This window comes from Lycium barbarum, chromosome 3, assembly GCF_019175385.1.
Source record: "Lycium barbarum isolate Lr01 chromosome 3, ASM1917538v2, whole genome shotgun sequence".
Taxonomy (NCBI): domain Eukaryota; kingdom Viridiplantae; phylum Streptophyta; class Magnoliopsida; order Solanales; family Solanaceae; genus Lycium; species Lycium barbarum.
This window is the reverse complement of record NC_083339.1, coordinates 72,259,054-72,272,073: the sequence shown is the minus strand read 5'-3', so window position 1 is coordinate 72,272,073 and position 13,020 is coordinate 72,259,054. Positions and strand designations below refer to the sequence as shown.

Below are 13,020 nucleotides of genomic sequence, written 5' to 3'. Positions count from 1 at the left end.
AGAAAATGCAGTAATGAACTATGACCATGATTATGGAAAAATTGGAGTGAAACTACGAAATGTGGGTAATGTAGATGAATGATGATTGTTGTGTGTGATATTGTGAATATGGTTGTGAACGTTTGGGAGTTGATATAGAATATGGGGAAAGTTGTATAAACAATGAAAATGCTGCCCAATTTTCTTTAGCTTTAGTAAGCACGTTTAAGTAATTGATTAGCTAATGTTCATGCGACTTCTCTTGAAGATAGAAACGTGGGCATTGAAGGAGAACAAGCAAGCGATAGATTAGTTAAATGAAAAAGGTATGTGAGGCTAGTCCTTTCTTTCTATGGCATGAATCCTATAGCATGACTTTTCTTTCCTCTTCATGATTCTCCCATATTCCGGAAAACTAAAAGTCTATGTTCATAAATAGCTACATGAGACAAGAGATGTATTATGAGCCCAATAATGATGATGATGAGTTTAAGACTAAAGATTCTAGAGTTCATGATATGATGTTCCTATAAAGTTAATGATGTCGTTTATTGCATACACTCACTTTATATACTATTCCCTTCAAGGTGAGGTAGAATACTTATAAATGTCCATAATGGAATGGGGGTTCACGACCTTATGTCACCTCGATAAAGTATAGATATCTTGAATTTCTATGCATGCATTATGATGAGTACATGTTGATGATATTACACCGCGCCTATATGGCCGGGCAAACACCGCTAAGGCGGGCAGCTATATGTATACACCATGTCTAGGTGACATGGGCAGACACCACTAGTGGGCGGCATGAGATGGTACCCCGGACGCGGGAGGCCTGGACGCAGGCTAATGATTATCACACCGATCCGATATGGACGGGCAGCTTATAGATTTATGTATATATGATATGATGATGATTATGAAGTAAGCTAGCATGTGTTATTTCTTTTATAAGTGACAGTCATATACAGTTGCTTCCTTATTGATGCTTCCCTTATCTCACTGACGTATTTTCATTACTTATGCCTCTCATACTCAGTACAATGTTCGTACTGACGTCCGTTTTCTTTGGACGTTGTGTTCATGCCCACAGGTAGACAGGGAGGTGATCTTGATCTAGATTCGTAGGAGCTGTTAGCTAATTTGAGAGCACTCCATTGTTCCGGAGGTGCCTTTGATTATTCTTTTGTGCACATATATGTATATTTTGGGCACGACGGGGTCCTGTCCCGTCTCTATGTCTAGCACTCTAGTAGAGGCTCGTAGATACGCAGTGTGGGTTACATGGTCTCACAAGGTCACTACTGTATGTATACATATATTATTTTGATAGCCGAAAGGCTTATGTATATAAAAGTATTTATGTTCTCAAAAGAAAAATGATTTTTCTTATGATTTGAGTATGAATTTGATAAAAGAACGCTTAATGAGTATGATGAGTAGTAGAATGAGCGATGCTCGATGGTTAGCCCCGGGTACCCGTCACGATCCCTAGGCGGGTCGTGACAGTAACGACCCGTCAGGTCGTTTTGTGATTTTTGCCTCTTTTTCTCTAAATGACCCTTCCCCTAGCTTCTTGTGCTATATTTGACTTGTGTGGATGGGTGGAGCGATTCTCGAGGCTTTCGGGTGAGTTTTAGGTAAGAAAAAGGACTTTTTGGAAATCCTTAAGAGATTGGTTGACCAAAGTCAACATCCGGGGTAAATGAGTCATTTTTAAAGTTTCGTTGATTTCATTAGGTCCGGAATGTGAATTTTGACTTAGTTGGACTGTTGGTTGGGGTCTCGAGGCATTCGGGTCTGATTTTGGCCGTTGGTTGGGAATATAGGATTTTGATGAATTGGAGTTGACCATGGTCAACACAGGGTCAAGACGACTCTGTGCGATGGTTTTGAGTACGCGAGCAGATTCATTGCATATTTTAGGACCGGTTTGCGTATTTAGTTTGTGTGCAGGAGGTCTTGAATGAATTTCGAGGGTCAATTCCAAGTTTGGAACACACCAAAAAAATTTGGTGTGTTGTTGTTGTGTGCTTAATTGAGATCGCGAGATGCTGCTTGGTTGGTCATCGCGATAGAAATGCCTTGGGTCGCGATCGCGAAGGGTAAGTATCCGGGTCCCCCGATCTCGATGGTGGGACCCGCGATCGTGAATGAGGGAATAGCTAGGCAAAAACTTAAAATCTCATTTCGAACTTGAACACTTCATTCTCATAGTTGGAGCTTGGTAACTCAGTATGGAGAGATTTTGGAGGGGTTTTGCAAGATTCTTCACAAGGGTAAGTCTCACGCTCCGAACCATAGCCTAGATGTATCACGACACTCGGTGCCTTGCTGCATGTGGCCGAGAGAACCACATGGCTTGCTGAATCAACATGTGACATGAACTAATGCAGAATATGATTTAAAACATGAAAAGAGGTCTGAATAAAATATGGTCATCATAATAATACTGAAAATACTGCCTTAAAACATAGGTACGGAAATAATCTGAAAACATGATAAATACTGAGCCGCCACTAGCTATATGACGCTGAACATTTGACATAACATGCTAGACCGGTCTATGAAACCTCTGAACATAAATCTGAATACTAAATTGTTTTACCTAGACAAGGCCCCCAGCATACCCCTACTACCTAACATGACATGGACATGAAATAATAATAACACCCCGAATGAAGTGGGGCTCACCAATAGATGATACGAGAGAATCCTAGCGAACTGATCTATCGTCCTGTCTGCATCGTGAAATGCAGGCCCCCAGCAAAAGGGATGTAAATACACTGGAATTATACTTGTATGTAAAGCAACTGAATGAAAGAATAGTAAGTGGGGTGCTCGGGGAATGGGCAACCCAAAGCAATGACCTTTTAATAAGTGGGGTGCGATAGAGCCGTGTGATAAGAGTTCGCCTTCTAATAACCTTTTATGATTTCAGTGATGCCTTGGAAGAAAGCTACAGTTGCCCAGAAGGGCAAGACAGTGACTGGAGAGGCTACTAGTCGTACTCCCCGGACTACCAGGGCTCGGGCGAGCCTCAGAGTGAGACTCCATCTCAGACTTCGCATAACCCGCCTGCATCAGAGGAGCTCAGAGGGGTGCCAGCCCCAGCTCCAGCACCTGCCCAGTGCCTCTAGTTCCTCAGCCAGATGACCCGGGTCAAGATATGCGGAATGCTATTCAGTTGTTGACTAGATTGGTAGCCGCTCAGGCTCAGCGTCAGGGAGTTGGCGTTGATCTGGCAGATCGAGCTATTAGTGCGAGGGTAAAAAAATTTCTTGGTTTAGGTCCCCCAGAATTCTCCGGGTTGAGGCAGAATATGGACCCCAGGGCTTTAATAATGGCATGTAGAGGACTTTGAGGGTCATGCATGCTAATGAGGTTGAGTCAGTGGAGTTGGCTTCTTATAGACTCCATGATGTGGCAGTGTAGTGGTACCAAACTTGGGAGTTATCTAGGGGAGAGGGTGCCTCTCCAGCCGTTTGGCAAGAGTTTTCAGCAGCCTGTATTCGCCATTATTTGCCGCCAGAGGTTTGGCGAGCCCGAGCAGATAGATTCCTGCATATTAAGCAGGGCAGTATGAGTGTTCGGGAGTACAATATACACTTTGATTCGTTGGCTAGATATGCCCCAGCTGTAGTGGCTGAGATGGAGGATCGACTTCATTATTTTGTGATTAGTTTAGGGCCATATTTGATTGATGAGTGTACGACAGCTGTGTTACAGCCAGATATGGATATTGCTCGCATATAGGGATATGCACAGAATCTTGAGGACCGTAAGCGTCAGCGGAGGACAGAGTGTGAGCATGACCGAGGCCATGGCAAAAGGGATAGATCTTTAGATGTTGTTGGTGAGTTTAGAGGAGGACAGAGACAACAATATTCCTGGTATCCATCCCATTTAGCAGCGAGTGCACCTCTGCAGTTTTCAGGTCAGAGATTTGACCGATCTTTTTATTCCGGAGCGGGTCAGAGTTTCAGAGCTTTGGGTTCTCATTATAGACCAGAGTCAGGCCAGATGAGACCACCTTTGCCCCGGTGTGCTCAGATTGGGGTCAGACACTTGTTATGTTTGTGGCCAGCCAGGTCATGTTATGAGGGAGTGTTCATCGAGAGGTGGCGTAGGTATTGTTCAGCTTACAGGGTCCGCAACTGGTTCTTCTTCATCTGTACGCCCTTCAAGGCAAGGTTCTCAGACACCAGCAGGACGTGGTAGAGGAAGGGGTGGAGCATCTAGCTCGAGAGGTCCTCAGAACCGTATCTACACATTAGCCGGTCGACAGGATCATGAGTCGTCTCCTGTTGTTGTTATAGGTATATTATCAGTTCTCTCCTATGATGTATACGCACTGATTGACCCAGGTTCTACTTTGTCATATGTTACTCCAGTTTTTACTGGTAAATTTGGGATAGAGCCTGAGTCTATTAAACCTTTTGAGGTGTCTACACCAGTTGGTGACTGTTACACCTTGTAGTTTTGTACGCTGAAATTCTAGATGCTAGTGGCTCAATTGTAAACACTGGAGTTATTTTTTAGGATATATGAGATTATATGCGCCTATCTTATGGTTATGAGGGTTAAGTTTAGGTAATAGGTCATGGAAGGATTGGAGAAAAAATGAATTAAGGAAATTAAGTTGTTGGAACTTTGGAGAAGGGATGGGCAAGGTTTCGTACGATAATTTTGGCCTAAATTGAGAAAGGAATATCTCCTAGGATATCAGGAGTTTTGAAGTAAAACAAAAGCCTAAATTGATGTTTAGGAAGTCTAGTTTCCAACGCAACAATCCGCACGTCGATCCGACATCGAAATCAAACGTTATGAACATTTGAAGACAGACTGGTAGAGCAGGAATTAATGTTACGTGAACGCTCCTGGGAGTGGCACGAACGCAAAGAGAATCCACTAGGAAACTCTTCGCAAACGCGCCCAAGGTGGAGCGAACGCGAAGGGCAAAAAGTTAAGTCAGTGCAAACAGACTCCAAAATAATATAAATTGGGGGTTTACCCCTTATTTTCATGCATCTACCCATTACACTTATCCCAAACCCCTTGGAACATTCCCTCAACTTCCACCCATAAAATTTTAGCCCAAATCAAGTGAAATCTCGGGATTTAGGTTCGAATAGTGTATAGTGGCGATTATAGTATCATATTGTGGTGGATCTTGGCGTGAATTCAAGGTGAATATTGAAGATATTGTTGTTCTAGTAAGAACAAGGTTTGAATCTCTCCTTGTTGTTATTGATTTAGGTTTACTTGCGAAAATAGAGTTGTTAAATAGTCGTATAATGAATTAGTTGGTTGAGAAATTGGGTAAACATCGTGTGGGATGTTTTATGGAGCATATTGGTATTGAGAATGATGTTGTTGATGTTAGTACTGTTGTTGCTGGTATTTTTATTTTGGGCTAGGGATATAAACAGAGGAGATGCTGCCCGAATTTCGGCAGATTCTAAGAGGAATTAATTAGAAGGCTTAAGACAAGCATATGATGATAATCCTAACAATATTATGAATTCTCTTGAATGTAGATTTACGAGCTTGGGAGGATAAGCGTTAAGTAGTAAGGAGACCCAAAAGGTATGTTAAGGTTGTTCCTTCTTTTCTTGGCATGATTTCATATAAGGTAATAGCGTAATAACCTTATGACCAGAAATTGTCTAAGTAGAGCTTGTCATATTGTTGCATGATTTTCGAGTGTTTTATAATTCTTTCTGAGGGGCTATATCCCCTTCCTATATCCTTGAGTTCATAGAGAGACAAAAGAGACATGTTACAGTATCAGTATTCTTTTACACATACATGTTATGCATATATTTTATTTAGCCTGGCCACTTGGTCAGTGAGACATTTTATTTAGCCTGGCCACTTGGTCAATGAGACAGATTTGCTTGACCGATGGGTCAGTGAGATTTTACAGTTGCCTGGTCACTTGGTCAGTGAGACATACGATATCATTATATTGCATTTCATTTGAGACATATCAAAGGGATATTCTGAGAATTCTTTGGCCTCCAGATTCTATTGTTTTCAGTTCAGTTTCAGTTATCGTTGCCCTACATACTCGGTACATTGTTTCGTACTGACGTCCCTTTTGCTGGGGGCACTGCATTCATTACTGCAGGTACAAATCGACAAACTAATAGACCTCTCCAGTAGGCCGAATCTGATATCAGTTGATTGGTGAGCTCCCTTTTTGTTCATAGTTGCCAGGTCCTTGGAGTCTTTTTTTTTTTTATTGCAGATTGTATGGTACAGTCACACATTCCCTAGAGGCTTGTAGATGAGTCCTGTATATAGTGTGTCTGTGTGATAGCCTGGTCGGCTTGTATATGTTTGCTTGGATACTGTTGGCTTTGTACAATCATAGCAGCCTCGTCGGCTTGCTCAGTTATGTACATATATTTTGGGTGTGTGTGCCCAGTTCAGACGAAATAGTGAGTATTTATTTATATATCCAGTTTGCGGCCTCGCTGGCTTGTTGGTATTGTCTGTGCACAGGTAGACCTTATCGATTCAGGTCGGGGGTTACTCCCTCAAAGTTTCAAGTCTAGAGTGGTTCACTCGGGCCTAGTTTGGCATCAAGTGCCAGTCACACCACTCCTGACTTGGGGGGTGACAAACTTGGTATCGGAGAAGGTATGTCCTAGGGTGTTACATCCGACATTTTTGTTTATTCGAAAAATTCAAGGTGAATTGACTTGTGATGAATAAGGCCACAATTGGACCTTACTTTGTATGCATGTTTAGGTTATGAATTCAATGGGGTGGAATTACGAAAGGTGGCCAAGGGCAAAATTGGAATTTTGGAAACTTTTCCCATGGATTACAATATGTAGCCACCAATTTGGACTCAAAAATAATAAAACAAGGCCCAATAATGGAAGGCCCAACCGGCCATAGAGTGCTACAAATGGCCCAAGTCCATTATTTCATCATGTGACATTATATACTAATGTATATCCTTAGAAACTTCAAGAAAGAGAAAGAACAAGCAAGAGGAAAAAAGAAGAGAGGGCATTTCGGGTGAGAAAGAAAGAAAGAAAGAAAAGAAAGAAAAATTGTTGGAGCCTAATCTTGGGTTCAAAAATCTTATTCTTGTGGGAATACTACTAAGTGCAAAGTCCTCTACAACTTGGTACAATTATTTTGGCAAGAGGACAAGTTTGGTGGCAAGTGAAGAACTTGAGGAAAAGGTGAGAAACAATTCATTTTCTTATGTTATGGAGTTTGATTTATGTTGTAGTATGTATAAATGAGAAGAACTTGTAAAAAATATGGAAGTTTGCAAGTAGGTGTGTTTGCATTTGTTTGGCCGTATGCATATATATAGATTGCATGTCTATGGTGACTTGAAACTATGTTGAAATCTAGTTGTAGTGTGGTAGGAATTGTATTAGAAATGAAAGTTGAATGAATTAAGGAAAATTGAGAATTTTAAGGTGTGGCCGTGTGGTGTGTGTTGGTGTTGGAAGGTGAATTGAATCTTGTTAGCATGTTAATTGTGTTGTTATGGAAGATTGGTTATTAAGTTGTTGAAGGAAATTATTTAACTTTGTGATGATTTGTGTATAAGTGAAAATGAAAGTGTTAAGAGGCAAATTATGCTTACGACAATGAACTTGGAATATAAAAAAATGGGTTGATGAGCTTGCATGTTGAAAGTTAGGAAGGGATTGGAAAAGTAGTGACTTGATGGAAAGTTGAATGTTTGTGAATTTTATGAATATCTTGTGAATATTATGTGTACATGGTATGGATTCCTCCGATGTGTGTGTCGTAATGATTTTGATGGATAATGGATAGGAAAATAATAAGTTTTGGTTGGAAATGCAAGTTTAAAACGAAAAATAACTCGTTGTGTCGAAAGATGGCTAATAATGCCATAGTGTATGAATCAGTGTTTATTGATGTTTGCTGTTGTTTGGATGTTTTCTCTGGGTTGTTGTGTTGAGGAATTGAGCCGAGCTAAGTCTCGGGGATGTCGTATATACAGAGGAAATGCTGCCGAAATTTCGGTAGGCAATTATGTGTAAAGATAGAGTATCGAAAGAATGAAACTAACCAAATGGTAAACTTGACCATTTCCAGATTTTGGACGAAATTTGGATTGACGCCGAGCGAGCATAAGGCGCCATCGAGGTATGTGAAGCACTTCTATACGCTCCTAGGCATGTTCTGGACGTGGTAGGCTCGGCCGCGAGCCCTAGGTCCGACTCCGTTCCCCGGAATTCGAGACGGAAAACCGCTCCAATTCCTTCAATTCAATTGAACCTATTTTCTTACAAATAGCCCTTAAAGTGAGATTTGGTACAAAACTTCCCCAAACGGAGTCGGGACACTTCCGAATGAGTATGGGTGACCTCATAAGGTCAATCATCAGTAATTTACGTATGTAGCCTCGGGTTGGTCCGAGGTGGGCCCACAAGGCCCGATACTTCCGGTACGATTTTTAAAATACTTCTGTTTTGGTCCGATCTTCTCCAAAAACTTCTGAACTATTATTTTGTGAATATTATGGATAGTTTTGTGTAATTTATACAATATGATTTCTGAACATCCGAGTATCCCATTCTGATAATCTGTCGTGCCTTCCTAACTAGGATATGAGCGCGTGCTATGCATACTATCTGGATATTCTGATTTTGGCTCGCCGTTTGGCACCCTTCTGATTGATCGAGTCTGTATGTTGAGTCTGTAGGTAGGTGGTTTCTCATTTATCGATTCGTGTCTGTCTCAATGCATTCTTTCACTGCGACCCGGGCCAGGTTCTGTTATCGTGCATATTTTCTCTGCATTGTTCACCGCGTCCCTCGGCGTACGGGCCGGGATCTGTATGTCTGTATGATCTGTGTATGGGGATGGCGGCCAGGATGGCATATGATCTGATATGATTCTGTCTGTCCACCGCGTCCCGTACTAAGAGGGCCGGGTTCTGTTACCGCGCCCCCAGACAGGGCCGGGATCTGTATGAATATATGCGTGTGCTATCTGTACTTATAAAGCACACGCCTCTGTATGATTTTGTATGACTCTGTGCTACTCTGCATGCATAATTCTGTCTGACATACTACTGTCTGTCCGTCTGTGCTTCGACTATTTCTGTATGTCCGTATGGATTCTGACTCTGTATGTCCGTATGGGTTCTGATTCTGCCCATCCGTCCGTATTGTGATTCCGTCTGTCTGTCCGAACTATAATTCTGTTTATTTGTATGGAACACGATTCTGTATGTCTGTCTGGATCATAACTCTGTCCGTCAGTCTGATTTATGGTTCTGTCCGTTATATTTCTGTGACTCCGGTTCGGACTATGTTTATATCTGTTATGTTTCTGCTTTACATACTCGGTACATTTTCCGTACTGACCCCCGTTCTTCGGGGGCTGCGCTACATGCCCGCAGGTACAGACGCACCAGGTGATACGCCGCCCGCGTAGGTTCCCGACTCTGCTACTTGAAGAGCTCCTTTGACCCGGAGCATATCTTTTGGTATATATTTTCTGTCTTCTGTGTACTCCGTATGTGTGTATATTCTGGGTACGGCGGGGCCCTGTCCCGCCATATGATTTTGTATGTCTGTAGAGGCCTGTAGATAGATGTGTGGGTTACGGGTTTCGTCGGTATGTTAGCCTTATCGGCTTACTTGTAAATGTCTGTATGTTCAGGTATATATGTATATATACGTATGGTTGCGCGCGTGCCGTATTTGTATCGGCCTATTTCCGTACTTCTGTTTTGAAACAAAAAAAAAAAAATTTGTATGATTCGAATTCGATCAGATAGGTACGTATGGGTATCCAGTTAGGGTACCAGTCGCGGCCCACGGGGTTTGGGTCGTGACATAGGGAGTCTACAAGCAGTGTCTAGTAGAGTCTTATTTGTAGACGTGTTGTGCACCATATCATATAAATAGGAAACTATAGGGCATTTAGGAATTGGTTACCTTTCTTTCAGATCTGAATCGTGCTGTAGAGCCAAGTCATAGGAGATTTGAGTTAAACTTACCCTTCCATATTTGTACACAGCTATGCCGGTGACCAGGAAGACTGTAGCTGGCCGAAGAGGTGATACGATAGCTGGCGAGGGGAACAGTAGGGCACACCTGGCAGCCGAGGCCCAGTCTGAGGGCCAGGGTGAGACCCTACCCCAACGATCATCGACGACTCCACCACCCGAGGAGCTCCCGAGGGAGGCAGTACCACAGTAGTGTGGTAACTGTGGTAGAGCGCACCAGGGACGATGTCAGTATGGGTCGGGGGCTTGTTATATTTGTGGTAGCCCAGATCATTTCATGAAGGACTGTCCACAAGGGAGACCTACTAGTGTGACGCAACCGACAGGTTCTATAGCCGGGTCATCAGCATCTGTGCATCCTTCTGGGCGCGAGCCTCAGTCTTCAGCAGGTAGAGGCAGAGGAGGGGGAGGAGCTTCTGGTGTAGGCGAGGCTCAGAACCGCATCTACGCTTTGGCAGGTCGTCAGGATTTGGAGTCTTCACCAGACGTTGTGACAGGTATGTTGACAGTTTGTTCATATAATGTTTCCACGTTGATAGATCCGGGGTCCAATTTATCCTATGTCACTCCACTTATTGCGAAAAAATTCAGTATAGTGCAGAGTTATTGAATGAGCCATTTTCTGTGTCTACACCTGTTGGCGAACCTGTAATTGTTAGGAAGATTTATCGTGATTGTTCTGTAGTTGTTTGCGGTCGTCAGACCGTAGCAGATCTTATAGAATTACAAATGGTCGACTTTTACGTCATTATGGGGATGGATTGGTTAGCTTTTATTTATGCGGGTGTTGGACGAAGACTGTCACGTTCCACTTCTCGGGGGAACCAATTTTGGAATGGAAGGGCAATATGGCTTCGCCGAAAGGTAGGTTTATATCTTATCTCAAGGCGAAGAAGATGATTTCGAAGGGTTGTATCTATCATATAGTTCGAGTTCAGGATACAGAAGCAGAACCGCAAATCCTTCAGTCCATTCCTGTATTTAATGAGTTCCCGGATGTGTTTCCAGATGAGCTTCCAGGCCTCCCACCAGAGCGAGAAATTGACTTCGCTATAGATGTACTATCGGGTACTCAGCCGATATCCATCCCTCCTTATAGGATAGCCCCTGCTGAGTTGAAGGAGTTGAAGGAACAGTTGAGGGATCTACTGGAGAAGGGCTTTATCAGACCTAGTACGTCACTGTGGGGAGCCCCAGTATTGTTCGTAAGAAAGAGGGATGGTTCGCTACGGATGTGTATCGACTATAGACAATTGAATAAGGTAACGATTAAGAATAAGTATCCACTTCCGAGGATAGATGATTTATTTGATCAACTGCAAGGTGCTAGATATTTCTCGAAGATAGACTTTAGGTCTGGTTATCACCAGGTCAGGATCAGAGGGAAAGACATTCTGAAGACATCATTTAGGGCTAGATATGGTCATTTCGAGTTTCTTGTTATGTCTTTCAGGTTGACTAATTCTCCAGCTGTATTCATGGACCTGATGAATCGTGTATTCAGACCCTTCCTAGACCTGTTCGTGATTATGTTTATAGACGATATTCTAGTTTATTCTCGATTAGAGACTGAGCATGCAGATCATTTGCGTGCAGTACTTAGAGTCCTTCAGGACCAGAAGCTGTATGCGAAATTCTCCAAATGTGAATTCTGGCTAAACTCTATGGCTTTCCTGGGGCATATTGTTTCAGATGAGGGTATCAAAGTGGATACTCAGACGATAGAGGCTGTGAAGACTTGGCCTCGACCTACGACGCCGGCAGAGGTTCGTAGTTTTCTAGGTTTAGCAGAGTATTGCAGAAGATTTGTGGAGGGCTTCTTTTATCTTTCTACCCCATTGACGAAGTTTACTCAGAAGGCAACCAAGTTCCAATGGACAGATGCTTGTGAGTGGAGTTTTCAAGAATTGAAGGATAGGTTGACTTCAGCACCAGTTCTGGCGCTTCCAGAGGGATCCGAGGGTTATGCTGTCTATTGTGACGCTTCAAGAGTCGGATTGGGTTGTGTATTGATGCAGCACGGCAAGGTGATTGCTTACACTTCTAGACAACTCAGGAAGCACGAGAAGAACTACCCGACTCACGACCTAGAGTTAGCAGCGGTGATTCATGCACTTAAAATCTGGAGACATTACTTATATGGCGTTCATGTTGACATCTATACAGATCATAAGAGTCTTCAGTACATATTCAAGCAAAAGGAGCTAAACTTGCGGTAGAGGCGGTAGTTAGAATTGCTGAAAGATTATGATGTTTATATTTTGTACCACTCGGGGAAAGCGAATGTGGTAGCAGATGCCCTCAGCCGCAAATCTATGAGTAGTTTAGCATACCGGCAGGCTGGAAAAAGGGAGTTGGCTCATGATCTTCTTCAGTTAGCCAACTTGGGGGTCAGACTAATAGATTCAGGAGATGCAGGAGTTACTATTCAGACTATAGCCACATCATCCTTAGTGGCTGAGGTGAAAAGGCGTCAGTACGCGGACCCTTCATTGACCCATTACAAGGATACAACTCCGCAAAAGAAGAAATCACCATTCGGGATTACCGGAGAAGGAGTCCTCAGGTATCGAGCTAGGTTGTATGTTCCCGATGTTGCGAGGTTACGTCAGAAGATTATGGTGGAAGCTCATTGCTCCCGCTAGTCTATCCGTCCAGGGTTAACAAAGATGTACCACGGTATTAAAGAGGTTTATTGGTGGAGTGGAATGAAGAAGGATATAGCAGAGTTTGTAGCCCAGTGTCCTAATTGTCAACAGGTGAAGATTGAACATCAGAAGCCCGGCGGATTATTGCAGGTTATGGAGATTTCGATTTGGAAGTGGGAAGTAGTTAATATGGATTTCATTTCAGGCTTACCCCGGTCTCAGCGTAGGTTTGATACTATATGGGTAATTGCTAATAGATTGACAAAATCAACACATTTTCTGCCTGTCAGGACTACTTACTCTGTCAAGGATTATGCGAAGCTTTATATTAAAGAGATAGTCCGACTTTATGGTGTACCTCTATCC

The 13,020-nt window shown here is 42.8% G+C and overlaps 1 protein-coding gene across 1 annotated transcript; it reads left to right on the top strand.

Moving 5' to 3' along the window:
• Positions 1–10,283: 10,283 nt before the first annotated feature.
• LOC132630949 (uncharacterized) lies at positions 10,284–12,651 on the top strand. The gene is made up of 3 exons (XM_060346527.1): positions 10,284–10,503; positions 11,546–11,893; positions 12,287–12,651. Exons 1-3 carry the CDS (start codon positions 10,284–10,286, stop codon positions 12,649–12,651), a joined length of 933 nt encoding a protein of 310 aa, XP_060202510.1.
• Positions 12,652–13,020: the final 369 nt, after the last annotated feature.

What these genes read in the sequence shown, in the direction of transcription:
- LOC132630949 (XM_060346527.1), top strand. Translation starts at nt 10,284, where the DNA reads ATGAAGGACTGTCCACAAGGGAGACCTACTAGTGTGACGCAACCGACA. An exon ending in TTCACCAGACGTTGTGACAG is followed by an intron (nt 10,504 to 11,545) that starts GTATGTTGACAG and finishes TTATGTTTATAG; the next exon opens with ACGATATTCTAGTTTATTCT. An exon ending in GTTCCAATGGACAGATGCTT is followed by an intron (nt 11,894 to 12,286) that starts GTGAGTGGAGTT and finishes ACTCGGGGAAAG; the next exon opens with CGAATGTGGTAGCAGATGCC.